Source organism: Danio aesculapii, chromosome 14 (genome assembly GCF_903798145.1).
Source record: "Danio aesculapii chromosome 14, fDanAes4.1, whole genome shotgun sequence".
In the NCBI taxonomy this organism is placed as follows: Eukaryota; Metazoa; Chordata; class Actinopteri; order Cypriniformes; family Danionidae; genus Danio; species Danio aesculapii.
In genome coordinates, this window is record NC_079448.1 from 25,564,869 (window position 1) to 25,583,108 (window position 18,240).

The 18,240-nt window shown below is 36.0% G+C and overlaps 1 protein-coding gene across 1 annotated transcript in view; it reads left to right on the forward strand.

Moving 5' to 3' along the window:
• wu:fb13g09 (ATP-binding cassette sub-family C member 5) overlaps positions 1-17,830 on the forward strand; it is a 77,689-nt gene extending 59,859 nt beyond the window's left edge. The window contains exons 22-29 of the mRNA XM_056471708.1: positions 1,828-2,014; positions 2,145-2,234; positions 2,590-2,782; positions 2,900-3,059; positions 4,799-4,877; positions 4,968-5,081; positions 12,262-12,426; positions 16,545-17,830. Coding sequence (XP_056327683.1) covers positions 1,828-2,014; positions 2,145-2,234; positions 2,590-2,782; positions 2,900-3,059; positions 4,799-4,877; positions 4,968-5,081; positions 12,262-12,426; positions 16,545-16,643 — 1,087 coding nt within the window. The 3' untranslated portion in view covers positions 16,644-17,830. The remainder of the gene's footprint in view (positions 1-1,827; positions 2,015-2,144; positions 2,235-2,589; positions 2,783-2,899; positions 3,060-4,798; positions 4,878-4,967; positions 5,082-12,261; positions 12,427-16,544) is intronic.
• The last annotated feature ends 410 nt before the right edge of the window (positions 17,831-18,240 follow it).

Below are 18,240 nucleotides of genomic sequence, written 5' to 3' on the forward strand. Positions count from 1 at the left end.
GAAGTTATGCCGATGAAACTTTACTCCAAGCCATATTCATAAATACAAAATAGATGTGATTATCAGGACAGACTCATATGTAATGGTTGTAGATAATAATGGGGAGTTGTGTTACCATTTATTTTAAAAAATGACAATACAAGCACACTTTACAATAAAAGTTTTGTTTTAAAGTATAAAAACATTCAAATTTAAAGAATATAGTTAAAGTTAAATTAGATTGTAATGCTTTATACTTGCATTTTATATCAAACGTGATGATTTAGCAGAGTAATATTGCCTTAAAGCATCTAATCAATGAGCTAGAGTTTGTACAATGGCCTTAATTGATCAATCAGATTTGACAGAAATAACTTTATATAATAAATTAAGGTGGCTCAGTGGTTAGCAGTGGTTTGCCTGACTACAAGAAGGTCACTGGCTCAAGTCCCAGCTGGGCCAGTTGGCATTTCTGTGTAGAGTTCTCATGTTCTCCCTGTGTTGGCGTGGGTTTCCTCTGGGTGCTCCGGTTTCCCCTACTGTCCAAAGACATGCGATATTATGTAGGTGAATTAAATAAACCAAATTGGCCGTAGTGTATGTGTGTGAATGTGAGAGTGTATGGGTGTTTCCCAGCACTGGGTTGTGGCTGAATAACTGGCTGTATAAAACATGCTGGATAAGTTGGCAGAGACCTATAGTAACCTCTGAAATAACTAATCAGAGGTTTCTGTAGGTCACACTAGGCTAAACATCCCTCAAAACACTGAAAAAGTAAATATGTTTCATTAATAAATGAGATTTTATTTAAATACATGCATATTTCAATACATGAGCAATTCCGTGCAAATGTCAACCTTACCATCAAAAAAATTAAGTTTTCACCAAAATACAGAAAACCGTTTATGGGTTTTTTATGAAAGCAAGTATTTTACAGTAATTTAGAAATACTCCAAATAGAATAGTTTGAAAACATTGACAGATGCATTTTGATTTACTAAAGTCACACAATTGGCAATTTCACATCTGTCACATCCATAACGGAGAGATGTCACATCCATAACGACACTTTTTCCTCATAAATGTGAAAATATTACATAAAATAAAACCAATCATTTTTGTTTTATAGAGAGCCAACTCCTCCCCTTTTGATTATCATTGTTTCTTTTGGGTTGTGCAGTTTAATTGACAGAATTTCTACAAAGTATGTTGTATACTGTAAACTCACAGACTTTTTTTGTCACATCCATAACGCATGTTTATTTTTTTAATTTAAAGTACAAAACATGTTTACAGATTGATATATAATGTTAACATATGCTTTCTATGCGAATTTATGTGTTGAGTTTTTACTGCAAATGTCACATCCATAACACTGGAATTGCTCATATACATTATTTAAATACATACATAATACATGCTTCATTTCACTGAAACATGTATTACACAAACTAACATTACTGAAAATGTTGACCCATTAATGACCCTTGATGAATAAAGGGACTAAGCCGAAGGAGAATGAATGAATGAATGGATAAATGAATGAACTTTACTTACTGTTACTAACTAATTAAGCAACTAACTGTGAAAATTTGCAGTGAGGTTTGATGAATGCGAACAAACACTTCCTTCAAAGAAAATTTGGTCAAAAAAAGTAAAAAAAAAAAAAAAAAAAACTGAAAATTAAGAAAAATAATACAGTTGAAAAAATAAATTAAACTCATTTAGGCAATCAATCAGTCTATTAGAATGATTTCTGTGACACTAAACACTGGAGTTAGCTATGTAACCTATACTGCAAGATTCAAAATATGTTTGTTGGTCTAAATATCTATAATATTCCACCAGGTATCAAGCCCTGCTTGACACAAACCAAGCGTGCCACTATCTGTTCAGCTGTGCTATGCGATGGCTGGCTGTGCGTCTGGACCTCATCAGTATTTCCCTCATCACCACAGTAGCCCTTCTCATCGTCTTAATGCATGGCCACATTTCTCCTGCCTACGCCGGCCTGGCCCTCTCCTACGCCGTACAGGTGCGCTGCTCTCCATCTGACTCAGCCTGGTGTTGTACAAGAAGCTTACTGTGCCATAATTCATTAGTATTGCTCACTGTTGCTCATGGTTATTATTCACTGCCCATTTTCTCTCCTTTCCCATATCCAGCTAACCGGTCTGTTTCAGTTCACCGTGAGGCTCCTTTCTGAAACCGAAGCCCGATTTACATCAGTGGAGCGGATCAATCATTACATAAAGGTGACACATGTGTGCTGGCTGTCAATGGAAAATAGAAAGGGACAGACTATTTGTTATTCAATTGGCACAGCGCACAAAGGACATCGGCGCTTTAAAATGAAAGGCCGTCAAGCCCAACAGTCGCCACGCTGCATAGTGAGGCAGCTACATCTTGCTCAGCAGGGATCATGGGACATGTTTATTACCAGCCAGAACATCATAGCATGTGACTCCACTCGTTTCACGAGGCACTTATCAAAGCACAACAGTACAGCTGTCTTCATGGAGAGCATTTTACAGTGATTAATGAAGCCAGTAATGGTCTTGTTGAGCTGTGAAGTACACCGTATAATCATTATGCCATGTGTTTATGCAGAACCTGGAAAGTGAAGGTCCTCGACAGATCACTGGATGCTCTGCTTCCTCGTCCAGCTGGCCAGCGGATGGACAAATCACCTTCCAGAATGTAGAGATGCGATATCGGGATGGTCTTCCCCTGGTTTTGAAGAACCTCTGTTTTAGCATTCTTCCAGAGGAGACCATAGGGATTGTTGGGAGAACGGGCTCAGGTATATTTGTCTGTTTGACTGTTTCATTCTATCTTATGTTGCCTGTCTTTGTCTGTACTGTGAGTCGTATTACTGGTGGAGGAAATCAGTTGTGACACAGGTTGGTTCTTTCTTCAGGGAAATCTTCACTGGGCGTCGCACTCTTCAGACTAGCGGAGCTTAGCCATGGATCAATCATCATCGATGGTGTCAACATCGCTCACATTGGTCTTGAGGACTTGAGGAGCAAGCTGTCAGTCATCCCCCAAGAGCCGGTTCTTTTCATCGGTACTGTCAGGTACGCTACACGTCACTTTACCAAGACTAGCCATGTGCTAACAGCTGGAGTAGTATGATGTACAGTACCTCGGTAGAAAATAGGATATTCAACCACAAAAAAATGGAGGACTAGAGTACATTTTTTCCATTTGGAATGGATTGGATTAAATAAAGAGGCCATGAGGTAAAATTAGTTTTTTCCCCATCAAACTCTACATCACATTCATGGGAGCGCTCAGTAACATGAAGGATACTATTAAAAAAAAACTAACCACACTATAAACTACACACCTGTAGTATGTTTCCAGTGGTCCAGACCAAGGTTCGAAATTTTACACTGTAGCATTTTCCAGCCGTTCAGTTTCACATCAGACCGACTGAACCAGTTGGAACGAACCAAAATGCAGTCACATGACAACATCCACATCAGTCATTGGCTTGATGAATTTCCTGAAATGCATTTTGATTGGTCAGAATTGACATACGCATGGGAAACTCACATTCGCAACAGGTGGAAAAAAGCAAAGAGGGGAGAAAAAATCAGCAGGCAGTTTGAAGCGACGACGTAAAAAGATACGAAAAAAAAAACGTAAAAAGATACGAAAGACCCATGCGCTGCATTAACAGCAAGCTAGCGCAGAAATTACATTTAAAAATACTGGGGTAAAATTAATTTCCATATTTTAAAGACATGGCGCGGAAAAATATTATTTAATGTAGTGCTTCTTGTTTGGTCTGATACCCACGTTATATCATATCTCAGCCAGTGAAGATCAATGTTTTTTTTGAAAGAATTCAGATCTTAAACGCTGCGATTTTGTATGGGATGACAATTCACCAGAAGCCCTGGGGCTGGCTGACTTATTGTGTATATACCCCATTGAATCAATTTCTGATGAAGCCTGGAAATGGTCAAAAGTGGACAATGACAAAAAGTTTTAAACAAAAGACTCAAAAGTTGTCCACTTGGCATTGGACTGAAATGCTTCTTAATACCAAGTGTAAATGGTGGCCAAGACAGATTAGTCCATTGAAGGCAGTTTTCTGTTTAATTTAAAAAAAAAAAAGAAAATACAGAAAGAAGCTGTGTTTTGCTCACATATTGACGTGTCTTGTCCACAGATATTACTCTTTTTAACACTGGATTTACTGAGACATAACCAAGCAAGCATTTGTGTGTGTGTGTTTGTGTGTGTGCGTGCGTGTGTGCGTGTGCGTGTGCGCGTGCGTGTGCATGTGTGTGTTTAATAAATGTCAAACAGATATCTAAACATAGATGTATTGGCTGAAACTGAAAATTTAATCTAAAATAAGTCTGAAAATATTCCAAGAATAGCCTTGTCACTAAATAGAGAGACTGGACAGACCACACATATATTGTCATTCATATGTCAGTCTATTTTTGGACTATTTTTAGATGTCTATTAGATTTTTACTGACAACCTGTGAATCTTGTTTTAGCCTTCTTTTGTCTCATTTTAGCCAAACGTCAATGTTTGAAAGTCTGACTGAAAGGCTAATAAACAACAACAACACAAAAAAACTTATTTTAACCTTAAACTTGTTTTAAACTTATTAACCATATTAGATTCTGGAGTCAAAGTTATTGTGGTTCCTCCAAAGTTCACAGTGTGAACTCTTACTTGAAAGTGTGTCAAAACGTCATACTGGGAACTGAATTTAGTACAAAGTACAAAAGAAATGCAGCATTAGTACACTTGCAGCATAAGTAGACTTTCTTGCTTATCTCCTCAACAGATCAAATCTGGATCCTTGGGATCAATATACAGATGCACAGATCTGGGAAGCACTGGAAAAAACACATATAAAAGACATGGTGAGTGAAATAAGGAGATTATGGAAGGATTTTCAAAAAGACAAATGGCTTTGCTGTTGATTGAGGTGTTGTGTGATGATTTGGTTTCAGGTAAGCCAGTTACCTAATTCACTGCATTCAGAAGTGACGGATAATGGAGAGAACTTCTCAGTGGGAGAAAGACAACTGCTCTGTGTGGCCAGAGCTCTTCTCAGACACAGCAAGGTACTGTAACTGTTCACAACAGAAACACTCTTGAGCGCTGTTTCTCACCTCACTTTAACTAAGTAACAACCCACTCTTCATGCTAAACAAACATCTTAACTAGGAAGTACACAACTGAAGAAAAATAATGAGCACTCCTGTGTTTAATGGATAGATTTTTCAACACATATTTTAAACATAATAGTTTTAATAACTAATTTCTAATACTTAAATTCTTTTCTTTATAATATATATATATATAGGTCTTTGCCATGATGACAGTACAAAGTATTTTAGTAGTATTTTACAATATACTTACACTGATATATTGTAAATATTTACTTTACAAGATATAAGTATTCTGCCTAAAGTGCGATTTAAAGCCTTAATTATAATATTTTGGTAAGTTAGGTTAATTAGGCAAGTCATTGGACAACGGTGTTTTGATCTGTAGCCAATCAAAGAGGGGCTAATAATATTGACAGTAGAGTATATGCACAGCTAGTGTTTCTTCCCATACTTATAAATTTCCGGTGAACGGTTAATGTGACTTTTTCAATGTTATACGGTTCCTTTTACAGCATCAATGTTGTAATGTAATTAAAATACAATCAGTCAAATAGACTTCAGCATTCATTTAATTGTTCAAGTGTGAAACGAGATGAAAAGCCGTTTACACACACGCTCTGTGAGGATCAGCAGACGAGCGCAGAAACTCCATTGAAAATACTGGAGTAAAATAAAAGTTCATAATTTAAAGACGTTGTGCGAGAAAATGGAATTGAATACTTCTGCATATACATTAGCTATTAGGCAAGTCATTGGACAACAGTTTTTTGATCTGTAGCAAAAAGGGGCTAATGATATTGACCAGGGGTCCATTCTTCGTATGTGGATTACTCAATTAGCTGGATTTGGATGTTGACGATTTGACATGATCCAGGATCATTTAGTTCTTTAAAACTCATCTGAGACTTGTTGTCATAGCAACAGTTCTGGTAACTCAAACCTGCTAGAGAGCAGGCTCATTTCAAATAAACAGGATTAGATTGGGTCAGTTCAAGCAAAGAAAACATTGAAAGTATGTACTGAATGCTGATATTTTCTTACAGTAGTTATATGCACTTGGGAAAATAGTAAATATATATTTTTAACTATATATATACATATGTGTGTGTGTGTGTGTATATGTGTGTATAAAACTTATGCAATCTGCACTCCAAAATAAACTACAAAGACTGCCACCTGGTGGTTCAAAGAGAAAATTTATTGATATGAACTTTTTAGATACAAACGCGTACATCACAATATTCGACTTAAAAAAAGTTAATAATTTATGCAGTCATGCACGTGTTTTGACTGCTGATATACCAGTGATTTGATGCTTCAAAAAAGTTGCAGACACCTTTACTGATATCAAAATGCTTTTTTGGTGCAAAATTAATTTATGCAGTTATTCCTTAAAAAAACTTGAGTAGGCCTATATAGGCCTATGTAGAACTATACATTGATATGCATTGAAATACTCTTGACACATGAACGTGTAAAGCCTGCAGCTGACAACAAATGTGGAAAGTTATTGCGTATCATATTTAACAAACTGTTTACTGCTAATTTTATGTAATTTTGCTCACATGGATAATTGAATATTAATCAGATGATGTCATTACGCTGCTGTGCTGTCAGCCAATCGTTGCATTGCTGATCATGATATCGAGGATCGATAGATCTGTCCTTCACAACACACGCAGCGATCTCAGATCAGTTCATCCAGACATTTTAATCTGATTTGCCAACTTGTTTGAAGAACCAAATTAGCCAGAGATCAGTTATCAAGATTAAAAGATCCAGTGTCTGCCAAATCATCTTGAATCATTTAAGCGAGGTACGAAGAACGAACCCCAGTTCTTTCATACAGTAGTCAACATTTGAAGTTGATCAAAACCTTTCATCACACAGTAGTTGCTTTAGTACATCATTATGATAAATAAATCTGAATGTTGTTTTCATGAACGCTAAATAAAGTGACCATGTTGATGTGCTTATTTATATCTGATAAATTCAAATTAGACTTGATCTTTTTATTCAGGCACAATGAACAATTAGAGTTTTCTATTTTTTTATGTATGTAAATGTACTGTAAGTTTTAGGGTTTGCTAATTGCGCTGCTTCTTAGTTCTTAGTTTAAAAGCTGACCTAAAATGTCTCTATTACACCAGCAAGTGAAGATTAGTTCCGCACTGCCAACATTTATCAAGCTGTAAAAATGCACCACTACCTAAAAAAACAAAAGACGAGTCATCTCGTTCCATGTGTTAAATATTTCACCAGTTCTCTGTCACTGCATGTGCATGACATTTCATTTCTTTCTATACAAAGGAATTAAAGTTTTTCAAATATTCCTGTACAATGAATGACTGAAATTCGATTAATTGGGTCAATAAAGGCTGATATACATAGTAGCTTTTCAGCCCAAATGAGCCATTGAAGAAGGCTTAAGGTCTTGCTTGATTTGTTTTATTTTATAATTTTTTTTCCTTTATTACAACTGTACAGTAGCTAGACAAGCGAAGCTGGACAGAGAGAGAGGGGGTATTGGGAAGGCTCGAACTTAGGATGCTCAAAGCACATCGGCACATCACCAAGGGCTCAAATATTGTTCATCTTATTTAAAAGTGAACCCATGTTTAGTATCATTTTATTTTAGATTTTCTTGTGTGGTGGCCAGTGTTACTTCAAAAAAAGTAGTTAATTATTAAATAAATCATTTAAATTTTATTTAAATCACTTTTTTAACTGCCATGTCGGAAATGTAATTTGATTCAATACTGCTTAAAATCCCTACACTCTCAGAAAAAAAGGTACAATGTTGTACCAAAGAAGCTACAACCCTTGTCACTGGGGCAGTACCTTTTTATGGAACAGAATAGTACCTTAAGACAAAGAAACTAATTTGTACCGTTGCAGTTTGTACCTTTAAGGACATTATTTGTACCATGGAGAGCCAAAATATACCTTTGGTTTTTAAAACCTGCAGATACAATATTGTACCTTCATCAAAGGTACAAATCTGAGGTACCACCATAGTGACAAGTCACTTTGTACCTAAACAGTGTTAAAATGCTTACCAAACATTTATTTAAAATGCCTTAAATGTTTAGTTTACAATACTTATAGTTTTACATTTTACCAGTTTTGTATATGTTTTGTAATATAGAAATTAATAATAAATGTTTAAAAGGTTTTAAAGATGTTTTTAAATGATGATTCATGTTTTATAATGGAAATTATTCATAAATCACTTTGCCTTTCCAGTAATATTTATTTTCATAGGTATTGTGATAAAGAAGAGCTGTTCAACGCTTTTGTACCTTTTAAATGAGAACAATTGTGTACGTTCATTTCAGTTGTACCATAAAAGGCACAGAACAGTATCATAAGAGGCCTTTCTGTACCATTGTATTTCATACATACCATATATTGACATAAATTTCTTACTCATTTCATTGTTGCTTTCTGCAATTGCCATCGAATAAATTTAACATTTTTATAACATTCATCATTTTTATCATTTAACAAACTGAGTTATAGGGATGCACGGTGGCGCATCGAGTAGCACAATCGCCTCAGAGCAAGAGGCTGGTTCGAGCCCCGGCTGGGTCAGTTCTGTGTAAGTCCAAAGACGTGGTACAGGTGAACTGGGTTAGCTAAATTGACCGTAGTGTATGTGTGTGATCCCAGTGATGGGTTGCAGCTGTAAGGGCATCTGCTGCGTAAAACATATGCTGGATAAGTTGGCGGTTCATTCCGCTGTGGCGACCCCAGATTAATAAAGGGACTAAGCCAAAAAGAAAATGAATGAATGAATGAATGAATGAATGAATGAATGAAACTGGGTTATGCAAAATATCTGAGTAAAAATGACTTTGATTCTTTGAATTTATACCTTATATTTTTCAACAAGAAGGTAACTGGTTCGAGTCTTGGCTGACTCAATTGGCATTTCGGTGTTTAGTTTGCATGTTCTCCCTGTGTTCGAGTGAGTTTCCTCCGGGTGAATGAGGGTATGGGTGTTTCCCAGTACTAGGTTGTAGCTGGAAGGGTCTCCGCTGTGTAAAACATTGGCTGGAATAGTTGGCAGTTCATTCTACTGTGGTGACCTATGATAAATAAGGGACTAAGCCGAAGGAAAACGAATGATTGAATAGGTTCATTCTGCAAAATATATTTGAATAACAAAAGATACAATTACCCTGCTTCTCTTAAGTGATCTGTACAGAGCTGTTGAATTTAATTACAGTATTTAGGCTAAGTTTAAAAATGAAGAGTAATCACTTTACTTTTTCAGTAGAAAAGTGATTTAATTACAGTAATTAATTTGTAATTAAACTCATTACACCCAACCCTGGTTACTGAGGTAAAGATTCTACTTTAGACTAGTCATAAGCTCAGTCGATAAGTTCTGCTGCTAAACTGTTTGTATGTAAACATGCAGTAGGCAAAAGCATGACTGCCCCACTGCATCTGGCGCTTGCATACTTTTACATTTATCAGAGCTGCAGGATGGACCATGCAGTGAACACAGTATTACTAATTTTCCGTCTCACATTATAAAGCACAAAAACATTCTGTGTGAGCATCTCCTTACGCCCATCACTCACAAGTTTTAAAAAATATAATCAAATTTGACAGACAGCGAAATGAAAGGGCTTCTCCTCATCCAGGTGGGTGAAGAAAATGATACTGCTTTTAAAAAAATTCCAGTGATCGACATCAGTGTATTTTGCTATGATGTGTGAATAGTATCTTCCTGGTAAGGAGATAGAACGATGTTTGCTTGTGTGAAAAGCACATTTGTGCATGTAATTCTTTATGGCGAATTTTATTCTGGTTAAGGGCCTGTAGACCTACATTATATATACATAAAATGCAGGGGAAGTAGACGGTGAGAATGGAAATGGTATGGTTACTAACATTTCTTCTGCAGGTTTGCAACAACATCTGAAACATCAACACAGTCATTTTTGGGTGAACTATTGAACTGTTTCCGACTTCACATAAAGTATAGGATGTAAGAATGTCACATAAAAGCTGCTATGAAGGATTTGTTGTGGTTGTTGTTGTTGTTATAAGAGAGTATGCTTTACCTGGTCTATGTGGATTAAAGTTGTGCAGTCAGTTGAATACAAATCAGTGGCTTATTATCAAATTTCGATGTAGCCTGAGACTATTTATTCATACCTGTATTTACAGTGTTTAAAATAGTTTTGTAAAAGATTTTCAAGGATGTTGGTGTTGGTGACAGCGGTGACAGAAATATAATCAGCAACCTGAGTTAGCATTTGCTTCTGCCTTTTTAAAATAGATGAAGCTGTTTATTTTGCTGCAATAACTATATTTGATTATGTGGTTAGTCTCACTATATTGCTTGCATTTGTTATTGTTTTCCCCCTGCAGCTGAGAGGCAATTGTAGTAAATGCCAACAGTTTTACAATGGCGAAACATTGCCACCACATGGCAGACAGTGAATGTTCAACTTTTATCTTATTTTTTTATATCGCTTATAATGTAAAGCTGTGAAGGTTTTCTACTGTATGTGCAATAATACCAGAAAGGGGCATGATGTAACATCACAGTTTACATGGACTTACACCTCACTATGATAAATAATTCCTCTTAAAGGAAAAAAAGTTGCACTGCTCTCTCTGCCCTAGCTTTGTTTTCAAACATTAGTTTAGCTTATAGACAGTTCTATTTTATGTAAATTTAAAGTCTCTAAAATTATTAGAATTACAATTAAAATAATGGCAGCAGGGTGGCTCAGTGGTTAGAACTGTCACTTTACAGAAAGACGGTTGCTGGTTCGAGTTACGACTGGGTCAGTTGGCATTTCTGTGTGGAGTTTGCATGTTCTCCCACTGTGTCCAAAGACATGGGCTATAGGTGAACTGAATAAACTAAATTGTCAATAGTGTATAAGTGTGTATGTAAATGAGGGTGTATGGGTAAATGAGGTTTCGCAGTACTGGGTTGCAGCCAGAAGGGCCGAAATATGCCGGAATAGTTAGCGGTTCATTCAGCTGTGGCGACCTCTGATATAGAGACTAAGCCGAAGGAAATTTAATGAATGAGATTTAAAATAATTTTAGGATTACAGATTTAGGAGGTGAATGTTCTTTATTGATTCGACTACTTTTTAACTAATAAAATTATGGGTTTTAAGTGTTGTTGACAACTAAAATGATGGCTCTTTTCAAAACATACAGTGCATCCGGAAAGTATTCATAGCGCTTTACTTTATCCACTTTTTTTATGTTACAGCCTTATTCCAAAATGGATTAAATTCATTTTTTTCTCAAAATTCTACACACAAAACCCCATTTATTAAAAATAAAAAACCTGAGAAATCACATATACATAAGTATTCACAGCCTTTGCCGTGAAGCTCTAAATTGAGCTCAGGTACATTCTGTTTCCATGCCATGGTGGTGGCAGCATCGTGCTGTGGGGATGTTTTTCAGTAGCAGGAACTGGAAGAGTAGTCAGGATAGAGGGAAAGGTGAGTGCAGCAATGTACAGAGACATTCTGAATGAAAACCTGCTTCAAAGTGCTCTTGACATCTGACTGGGGCGACAGTTCATCTTCCAGAAGGACAGTGACCCAAAGCACACTGCCAAAATATCATTGGAGTTGCATCACAACAACTCGGTGAATGTCCTTGAGTGGCCCAGCCAGAGCCCAGACCTAAATCCTATTGAACATCTCTGGAAAGATCTGAAAATGCCTGCACACTGTTGCTTCCCATCCAACTTGATAAAGCCTGAGAGCTACTGCAAAGAGGAATGGGCAAAAATTCCCAAAGACAGGTGTGCCAGGCTAGTGGCATCATATTCAAAAAGACTTGAGGCTGTAATTGCTGCCGCTTATGTACATGTGATTTTTCAGGTTTATTATTTTTAATAAATTTGCAACAATTTCAACAAATCTTTTTGCACATTGTCATAATAGGCTATTGTGTGTAGAATTTTGAGGAAACAAATTAACTCAATCCATTTTGGAATTAGTCTGTAAGTACAGCATGAAACCTGCAAGTGCCCATCAAGTCTTTTCACAGTTTCTTTAAACTACTGACCATTAAAGACATTTTGATTCTGACATTCATGATCACAGACATGTAACCTTGAGATCTTGTCCTTCAGATCCTACTGTTAGATGAGGCAACAGCTGCTATTGACACAGAGACGGACCGCCTCATACAGGACACTATTCGCAGCTCTTTCAGCGGCTGCACGACTCTAGTGATCGCCCATCGTCTCAACACTGTGCTGGGCTGCAACAGGATCATGGTGCTGGACCAGGGGCAGGTGCGTCTCATACAGTCATAATCATACAGTGACCTAAAGTGGATGTGGGCACAATATATGAGTAGGGATGTCTGATATGTATCCATTACATCATTACTTGTTTGTTATCAATTGTTTTATTAATGTTGTGGGAATTTCAAATTTAGATTTCACGAAGACTTCAGGGATCACAGTTCAGCTCCAAAACACTCATTCATTTGATATCTTTCTACTTTGCTACTAGGCTTCAAACAACAAGGTTTTCCCATTTTACAACAAGATAAATTAGTTTTATTAAAATATCATTCAATTTAGTATGAGCACTTATTATGTTATATTTTACCAAGTACCTGTCAGAATATCAGAATAGGTATATTGAATATACAGAATAAGTATACAGAATATGTATATTGTTTAATTTTTACACAAATGTATCTCTTACCTTGAATGATGACCAAGCTTTTTTTTCAGAAGATTACTGGTACATTTAAAGCAGGAACTTTATTTGCTTTTTATATGCTTTCTATATAGAGTTGAAGTCAAAATTATTAGCCCTCCTACAAAATGTTAACAGTTAAGTGCTGTTTAACAGACAGAAGATTTTTCTACACATTTTTTAACTTGATTGATTTATTAAATAATTTTCAAAAGAAATAACTCATTTCTCTTGTCTTTGTCATGATGACAGTACAAAATAATTTTGTTCTTCCAGCTTAATGTGCCATTTAAAGGCTTAACTAGGTTAATTAGGTGAGCCATTGGACAACAGTGGTTTGTTTTGTAGCCAATGGAAAAAAAAATTCTTGAGAGGGTTGATAATATTGACCTTAATTAAAATCATTTGATTAATGAATAAACTGCTTTTATTTCAGGCAACTCAAAGAAATAAGACTTTCTTCAGAAAAAAAATATATTATAGGAATTATTATGAAAATTTTATTCCTCTGTTAAACATCACTTTAACAATTTGAAATTAGAAAAATAATACACATTTCACAGGAGGGGTTTTATTTGCCTTCAACTTTGTACAGGTATGTGGGCAAAACTGATTAAAAAAGTGTGTGTTTTGTCGTGTGCAAAAAAAGTGTATTTAGTGTAGTTTTTGTCAACTCAGTTTTCACATTTTTAAACTATTATTAAGAATATTTAGAAACAGAGTTTAGAGCAAAAAAATATTTGGATATTAAATTCCTGTGAAATTAAAATAATTTTTTTTTTAGATTTTAGTATCAGTATTGTTCGTTTTTAAGATGTCTATAAGCTAGTCTGCTTCAAAACAGTGCTAAAATTTGTGTTTAGAAGATATAAAACACTTTCGCCTAGATCAGGGGTAGGGAACCTATGGCTCGGGAGCCACAGGTGGCTCTTTGACCAAAAATATGTGGCTCTCCAGCTGTCTCCCTTCAATAAAAAAATAAAACTGTCAATAAAAATCTGTTTCCTTTCGAAAATACAATTAAAATGACCTTTTTATTGTATATTTTTACAGCAAAATGAATAAGAATAAAAGGATGTTTCAACCAATGCGCGTGTGATGCGCTGTGGACTAACTTGAATCGCGACACCAATAAAGGGCATGCAACTTACATTTCGATGGTATCCTTGCATAAAATTCAAACAATGTTCATGAGTGGTGCAAAGAAAGAAATTCTACAAATTATCCTTTATTAATACATGGACTTGCTCAACATGTGATGCTTCATATATATCCCTAATGGCTCTTTAAAAAAATGCATTTGCCAAAAAAATTTGAAATGGTTCTTTGCTGAAAAATGGTTCCTGACCCTGGCCTAGATGGATTAACAGTTTTATTCACGTCACCTCATATTTCAGTCTTTCATTAAATCTTAACCAATCAAATGCTCTCTAGTATCTGACATGCCCTGCCCCCTTAAAGAGGCTTCACATTTGCTTTTCATTTGATGTGCTTGAGCTCAACCACTCTCACTGGCAGAGCTGTGGTAAAACTAAATGCTATTGGCTGTTTTTTTTTTTTTTAAGTGGAGGAGCTACACAATGTCCCACCTTTTCTTCATGTTTCAGTTAACATTATGTCAAACATTGGAATGCACATTTCAAAGCATTTCATGAGACCTTTAACAGTCTGCAGAGTGCATTAGTGTCACTCTTTCAGCATGCTGGTTCTGGAAGTATTTTTTTCATTGTATTTTTCCAGAGGGATTTCTCTTTTTACAACAGTACAGCACATGAGCAATAAACCAATCAACTATGAGGAGAATCATTGCGAACTTTGATTTAAAGCAAAGAAAAATAATACAAGGCACAGAGACAAAGAGGGAATCACGGTGGCACAGTGGGTAGCACGACCGCCTCACAGCAAGAAGGTTGCTGGTGTCAGTTGGCGTTTCTGTGTGGAGTTTGCATGTTCTCCCCATGTTCGCGTGGATTTCCTCCATGTGCTCCGGTTTCCCCAACAAGTCCAAAAACATGTGGTACAGGTGAATTGAGTAAGCTAAATTGACCATAGTGTAAGAGTGCGAATAAGTGTGAAGGGACGTTTCCCACACTGAAAAAAGTGTTGCATGCAAAACTGTTGCAAACAATTTATTTGTGTTGAATTTAAACAAACAAATTAAATTGAGCAATGTTCAACTTAATTTGTTTGTTTAAATTCAGCCCAAATAAATTGTTTACAACCACTTAACGTAAAGAAAATTTGTAAATCCAAGGAATCATCTTTGAATAATTTTTTTCAGTGCAGTTAGCTAGATAAGTTGGCGGTTCATTCCGCTGTGGCGACCCCAGATTAATAAAGGGACTAAGCCGAAAAGAAAATGAATGAAAGAGACAAAGAACTAAAGTCCCATTAAGCTCTGCAATGACCACAAAGGATAGAGAAATCTAAAAAGATTCATTCAAAATTGCTGGATGAATCCATTGGAATGTATATTTCAGGTTTATTGCATACAGATATGTACTGTAAATAATTTTGAGTGAGTGAGTGACAGAGATAGAGAGAGATTAACTAAATTATGTCCTTTGATATTTGTGGACGTAGCACATTGTTTACTATCACACTGTGATTGGTGGAATTGTCTGCACAGCATCATGGGTATTGTAGTTTTTCTCCACTCATGGAGAGACTTGAGGATTAATAAATGTGAATATATGGATTCAACAAAAGCATATACAGTCGATTAACAGCCTCACAACCGGGCTGTCTTTAAAGATTTATGAGTTAAAAAATCTATTTCCTTGTGGAGAAAGTAAAGAGATATAACAGGCTTTAGAAATGTACAATAAAGAAAGAAATGAAAACAAATTCCATGTTGTAGTATAAAGCAATACTATGAAGCAAAGGAACAAATTAAATAAACAAGGCTTTGAATTGTTTATGAAGGTCTAACAGTAATACCAATACTGAAGAAATTACATGAATAAAGATACAGTAAATATAAACAAAGTCCCTTTAAGGCAAGTCATTTCACTTGGCGGCCATCTTTGAAATGCCTCTCGGGCAGTATGCTATATCTCTTTAAATGGGGAAACATCAAATTCTCCAAAATTGCTTGCCAAGCTTACGATTGAATTTCATATTAGGAACCCCCATGATATTAAACAACAACTGTCTCTTTAGTGTCATTTCTAAACATTCAAATCACACAAAATCTGCAGAAACTCACGATTGGTCCAAGCCCCTCCCCCAGAGTATCGTCAGTCTATACCAGGGATGGGCAAACTAGATCCTGGAGGGCCGGTGTCCCTGCATAGTTTTGCACCAACCCTAATCAAACACACCTGCTTGTAGCTTTCTAGTGATCTTGAAGACACTAATTAGGGTGTTCAGGTGTGTTTGATTAGTGTTGGAGCAAAACTCTGCAGGGACACCGGCCCTCCAGGATCGAGTTTGCCCATGCCTGGTCTATACCAATCGATGATTGGCTCCTGTACTAGAAGGCAGGCTTTTTTCAACATATAGCGATCAATGATTGGCTCCTGCCCTAGTAGGCGGGGCTTTAGTCTTGTGTATTCTATAGTCTTTGATTTAAACTACTGTTTAGTCATTCACTGTATAAATTGGAAAAATACACATTCCTCACACAGATTTACATTATTAATGACAGCCATATACTGTGATGAAACATTCATATGACATATTATCTTCTTTATCATTTCAGATTTTGGAGTTTGACACCCCTTCAAACTTGCTGGCCGATGAAAACTCCCGTTTCCATGCCATGATGGTGGCCGCAGAAGAGACGCTTAGTCGCCCATAAGCTTTAAAAAGGCACTGAAGATACTGACCTTCAGCACAACAACACACTCAGAGAGACAAGAGTCTTCCAACCTGCTGAGATTTACACCAGATGCAGATTAAAAATCCCTCAAGCTGCTGAAACTGAGATTTTCTATTTTATTTGTTTGTATTCTAAGACAATCTTATTGTTGCAGTGAGGACACAGAGAGAGTTTGACATATGATGTCAGGAAGCTTTCACATTAATAGCACTTTATATGTGTTGCATGGTTGAAAAATCATGGAGTCTGTCTGAACAAGTGCTGATTGAGTGTTTTCACACAACAAGACACTTCCTTCTACCTGTGTGTGTGGTAGAAGTACATTTTGCACATTGATGATTGGGATTTCTTTCTTTTCCATAGATTTGTAATGACTATAAGGTTAATTTGCCTTACATAAAACTGACTTTTTCAAGTATGTATGAATCTAACCAAAGATGAAATTCAGATCAGTCATTCCAGAAACCAGCACAGACATAGAATGTTTTATTTTTACCTACATTTATTATTACTATTACATTTTTTGGTACTTACACTGTAATGTTGTGCCTCTGCTGTTGTGTTTTTTGGCAGGTATCTGTCAAAAGCATAATCCGATCAGTGTTTTAGTGAAAAAGTGCAATGTGAATTCTTGCTGGAGTTCATAATCAAGAGAATAATACAATTTGTTTGTATTTTAAGTGCATGTTTGAATATAATGACAGCATTTTCTGCTTTGATCTAGAGATTTATTTTCATCATGTTTTTTATTGATTGATGTTCATTTCATTGATCCAAAGAGACTTTGACACCAAGGTATATTTCATGTCATGCACTACATACAGTTCATATCAAGTCTACATTACATCAAATGTTCAGGAATGGACGTCATAGTTGTTTGTGTTTTGAAATTTGCACCTGTGTTTTTCAATAATTTGGTTCTATGGGTCTTTAGGGGTCTCTATAGACACTGTGCAGTATATGTTTGGATATTTATCTTGGAATTATCAGGATAAAGAGAATTGAGTTCACAAAATTAGATATGTTATCTAGAAATGTTATTACTCATTGAGAGTTGCCTTGTTCTTTAAGATTCAGAGATTATAGTTTTGTGGTTGATTTATGAACACTTGTTTTATGTTTGTTATAAAAATGCTTATTGAATAAAAAGTATTTTTATATTTTAACTGCCTCTCTCTTATCTTTATGTAAAGAATTGGTATAAAATGCTAATAGTATACATAAAACTTTGTATAATGTAAAACTGGTTTATTAATTATATAACAATTTCTGCAGTGGGTAGCATGATCGCCTCACAGTGAGAAGGTCGCTAGTTCGAGCAACTAGCAACCTATAGCACATGTCTTTGGACTAGCGTCCAAAGACATGTGCTATAGGTGAATTGAATAAGCTAAATTGGCCCTATGTGTGTGTATGGGTGATTCCCAGTGTTGGGTTGTGGCTGGAAGGGCATTCGATGCTTAAAACATATGCTGGATAAGTTGGCGGTTCATTCCACTGTGGCGACCCCTTATTAATAAAGGGACAAAACTGAAAAGAAAATGAATGAATGAATGAATGAATGAATGAATGAATT